This window comes from Orycteropus afer, unplaced genomic scaffold, assembly GCF_000298275.1.
Source record: "Orycteropus afer afer isolate SDZICR_OR568_19922 unplaced genomic scaffold, OryAfe1.0 scaffold00445, whole genome shotgun sequence".
In the NCBI taxonomy this organism is placed as follows: domain Eukaryota; kingdom Metazoa; phylum Chordata; class Mammalia; order Tubulidentata; family Orycteropodidae; genus Orycteropus; species Orycteropus afer.
The window spans coordinates 2,413,792-2,418,960 of record NW_006922032.1 but is presented as its reverse complement, the minus strand read 5'-3'; the positions used below and the strand labels follow the sequence as shown (position 1 = coordinate 2,418,960).

At 34.8% G+C, this 5,169-nt stretch overlaps 1 protein-coding gene across 1 annotated transcript in view; it reads right to left on the bottom strand.

Moving 5' to 3' along the window:
• SNCA (synuclein alpha) overlaps nt 1-5,169 on the bottom strand; it is a gene marked incomplete at its 3' end in the record, with an annotated part of 28,036 nt that overhangs the window by 14,057 nt on the left and 8,810 nt on the right. Inside the window, exon 2 of the mRNA XM_007954214.2 lies at nt 4,744-4,785. Within this exon, the coding sequence (XP_007952405.1) occupies nt 4,744-4,785 (42 nt within the window). The remainder of the gene's footprint in view (nt 1-4,743; nt 4,786-5,169) is intronic.

The following is a 5,169-nucleotide window of genomic DNA, read 5'->3' as shown; positions in this document are numbered from 1 at the left end:
GCTATGAGTCGCGTCGGACTCGACAGAACATTACAGCAACAATAACATTCACCAAATTAAGTAATTCCTTCATCTGCTAGGGGAGAAGGCTGGTACTTATAACAGTTGATATCTCTCAACGTATTTTTTATAGTAAAACATTTTGGTATCTTTCTACTTCCATGATGGCTGACTGCTAAATGGCTTCGACAAATATTGCCCACATCAAAATCATCATGGTCTTGCTGCTTAGCAGCATGTCTGGGGAATTCTAGTTTCATTCAACTCTAGTAACTATTGAAAGATTTCAATGCTCAAACACTTTTGAGAAACTCTGGGTTAAACTATATTATCCATATTTCTTAACTGAAGAACATCTCAAATTCTTTAATGTGCTAATGTTTATAATGAATCTCTAAATTTCTCAACACTGTAAGACAATGGAAAAATAAATTGTGGGCTACTTTCTTCAGAAAACACTGTAAAATGTTGACTTACTGTACAAACTTCAGGTCTCTGTCTCTTCCTCTCCCTCTCTTTCTCTTATATACTTACATACACATGTGTATCCTCAAACTCATGTTTATATTCTAGCATTGTAGAGAAGACTCAAAATATTCCCATGAAAAAAACTTATTTTTTCAACTGTTAATCTTATAGACCATCTTCTTAACTTTCATTAGATAATAGTACTAACTGGACTCTTTAATTTTTACTACAGGCTTTGAAGCTTGCCACTTGCTTATCTGCTTTCTAAAACTACAAGGATTCTCCCTCAATTATCAAAATGAAACACCATTGTCTAGGTCACACCTCCTCAGATAGCATAGTCTCCAACTGTCTGCTATCAAGTTTTCATTAAAATCGTGCTTAATATCACCATATTTATCAGAAGGTCATTCCAAGGCAAGACAATCCATTTACTTCTTTGGTTTTCTGCATTTTATATTGAATTGCAACACTGCAAATAAAAGGTGTATACTTAACCCTTTCAAACTGAAACATTTAAGTTTTTTGTTGTTAATGGAATACATGCTGAATCATTGAGTGATTTTAAAGTTTTATTAGGTGTGATGGATTTTGATAAACATTATGTGGAACACATGTTCCAATGGACTATGAGGGTAAGACAGGGACAAAGCATGGAAAAAAAATACTCACCTGAATATTACCTAATCCTGAACTCCACACCTTCCCAATAACACACAGGATATAGTAAATGTACTTACAAGTTTTATCTTGCTGTACAGAACCCAAAAGAAACAGAGTCACTCCTCCAGGATGTACCACCTCATACAATAACTTCTCAACACAATAATATGTCTTTAACAAACATTCTTCTGTTACACCAGTCTCCACTCAATGCCAGCACATACCATATATAGGGGAAAAAAGCTTCCAGAAATTTCAGAGGGGGGAAATGTAAATGGTACTTATATGGACTATGCATTATGAAACAGTTAAACTTAATTTTTAGTAGAACTGGTTTCAAAGGGTTCTGTTTTAATTTTACACCCTCATTTTTATCAAAGAATGCATAAAAAGAATCATATGAAATACTTTTCTCCACTAACTGTAAAAATGTAGCTCAAGGAAGGTCACTATATGGTGATAATAAACATTGTTATATAAGTGATAAAAAGTACCATTGAGTTGGTTCTGACAAATAGTGACCTTATGTACAACAGCACAAACACTGCCCAGTCCTGAACCATCTTCACATCATTGCTGTTTGAGCTCATTGTTGCAGCCACTGCATCAATCCATCTCATTGAGTCTTCTACTTTTTCACAGACCCTCCATTTACCAAGCATGATGTTCTTCTCCACAGATTGGTCCTTCCTGATAACTTGTCCAAAGTATGTGAAACAAAGTTTCCCTTCTACCGAGCATTCTGGATGTACTTCTTCCAAGATAGATTTCTTCAATCTTCTTCCAGTCCATGGTATATTCAATATTCATCACCAACACCACAACTCAATTCTTCTTTAATCTTTCTTATTCATTGTTTAGCTTTTACATGTATATAAGGTGATTATAAATCCTATGACTTTGATTAGGTGTGCCTTAGTCCTCAAGGTGACATCTTTACTTTTCAGCATTTAAGAGGACTTTTGCAGCAGATTTACCCTATGTGATACATTGTTGGATTTCTTGACTGCTATTTCCATGGGTGTTGAATGTATATACAAGTAAAATGAAATCCTTGACAACTTCAATGGTTTCTCTATTTACCATTACGTTGATTAGTGGTTCAATTGTGAAGACGTCTGGGTTTTGTTCTTTTTTTATGTTGAGATGTAATTCATACAGAAGTATTTGATGTTCATCAATAAGTGCTTCAAGTCCTCTTCACATTCAGCAAGGTAGGTTGTGTCATCTGCACATCACAGGTTGTTAATGAGTCTTCCCCTAATCCCCATACCATGTTCTTCTTCATATAGTCTGATTTCCTAGATTATTTGCTCAGCATACACATTAAATAAGTATGGTGAAAGGATACAACACTGATGTAGGTCTTTCTTGATTTTAAGTCACACAGTATTCCCTTGGTTCTGTTTGAATGATTGCCTCTTGGTCTGTGTACAAGTTCCAAGTGAGCACAATTAAGTATTTGGGAATTCTCATTCTTTGCAATGTTATCCATAAATTGTTTTCATCCACACAGTGAATGATTTGCATAGTCAATAAAACACAGGTTACCATTGTTCTGCTATTCTCTGCTTTCAACCATGATTAATTTGACATGAGCAATGATATCTCTTGTTCCACATGCTCTTCTGAATCTGACTTGAATTTTTGGCACTTCCTAGGAGATACACTACTGCAAATGTTTTTGAATTATCTTCAGCGAAATTTACCTGCATGTGATATTAATGATAATGTTCAGCAATTTCTGCTTTCTATTTGATCACCTTTCTTTGGAATAGGCACAAACATGGATCTCTTCCAGTAGGCTGAGGTCACAACTGAATGATAATGAGTGTTATGGGCACCTAAAACAACCTTCCTCAAGATCACTAAAACACGCTGCCATTGGAGTGATAATAAGTTACGTCTATATAATAATCAGAAGCCTGGTGGTTCAAACCCACCAGTCACTCCTTGGAAGGAAGGTTGGGCAATCTTCTCCTGTAGAAATACCACCTCAGAAACCCAAGGAGGCATCACTATGAGTCGATCCAACTCGATGGCAGTGAGTTTGGCTTTGATTATTTGCCTTAGGTATTCTAAGCACTTTGCACATGTTAATTCAGTAAATTGTTTTATATGTGAGGATTCTGAATTATATAGAGGTTAAAATTTTTACAGATCACATGGCTAGTAAGGTGTAAGCAGAAATTTGAACCGAGGCTGTTTATCTTCAGAGTTTGCAGTCTAAACCACAACTTTCCTTTGATTTTCTCTCTTTAACTTTTATAATTCAGTGTTGGAAACATGTTACTTTCATCCAGGCACTATTATGTTTACTGCTTTCTGATCATATGAATTATATTTCTGATTATATCTTGTTTCACCACACTAGTCCGGAAGCTTGGCATGAAGACAACAAGAACTCAATTACAACAAGTCTGTGAGCTCTTAAGGCTATTATATTTTAGTTCTCTTTTGATTTTTTTAATTCCATCATTAACATCCTCCACCTCCTCTTATCATCACCACCACCATTATCTAACATTTGCTATTTCTTTATTGTAAATATTCCTATGATGTTGTTGTTGTTAATTGCCATCAAGCAGGTTTTGACACATTGTAATCCCATGTACAACAGAACTAAATGCTGCCTGGTCTTGCCTCATACTCACAATCATTGCTATATGTGAGCCCATTGTTTCCACCACTGTGTCAATCAATCTTCCTATAATCCAATGCCACTGAATATATTCCAACTCATAGTAACCCCCATTGAGTTTCTAAGGCTGTAAATCTTTATAGAAGTAGATTGTCTCCAGCAGATCCTCCTCCAGCAGGGTAGTTGGTGGGTTTGAACCCCCAAATATCTGGTTAGCAGCCAAATGCCTTACCCACTACACCACAAGAGCAGCTTAATCGTCCTGTAGGCCTACTCAAATTCTTGGTGAAATTAGACCAAGTAGAGATAAATTCAATAAACTATTTACTGATCATCACAAGAGTGTTTCCTAAAATGTCTTCTGAATCATCATAAAAATGTTATAATCACTATTGTTTAGGGTTCAGAATATTTTATATTTTGTTGTTGTTATGTACTGTCGAGTTAGACCTGATTCATAGTGACCCCTCCTTGGGTTTCTGAGGCAGTGTCACTATGGACATAGATGGCCCAACCTTCCTTCTGAGGAGTGGCTGGTAGATTTGAACTGCCAGCCTTCTGGTTAGGAGTCAAGTGCCTTAGGCACTTTTATACTTTACTGAAAATTTTACTTTAATGTTGAGGAAAATGTCAATTCTTATGTGTTATATATGCTGGCAGCTTTCCAAAATATTGTTGATCAAAATACTCAAATACCAACTGTTACAATTTAAATATAGCTGGTGAATTCAAAGTCACTATTCTTGGAATTTAATATTTATTTCATATTTATAATATTTATAGTATTATATATTTACAATAATTATTTACTTATCTAAAAATACTTAATACAGAATTAAGGTTAAACAAAGCCGACGTACCATAAGAATGCTTCTACAGGCACAATTGCATTCTGAATCATCAGTGCTGGGCAATTTTAGTTATTATATATTATTGAATTTTCCCTCTGCTATAAGCCCCATTGAGCTTACCTGTTGTCACACCATGAACCACTCCTTCCTTGGTTTTGGAGCCTATAAAAACAAATAAATTTTCATTCAAAATATGTCTTAACCTGGCCTTATATTGATGATTAACTTGTTTTAAATACAATTAATCTAAAAATCTCAATCTTCATATATGATGATATTCTCAGGGTACACAAAACCTAAAGCAAAGAAATTAGTAATTACTACAACAAAAAGAAGGCAAAGCTAACAAATTTCTCTACAGTTAAGATTTTAGCACACAATGATGATTTATTCCCTTGCTTCCCACATCATGTATCAATTTACAAAAGAAAAAAAAGAAGTGTGATAACACTGAAACTAGGTGGGAAGATGATTTAAGATTCAGGACTGTAGAAATTTTACTGTAATACAACAGAAGAATTAATTAACCCGTGAAATACATATCAA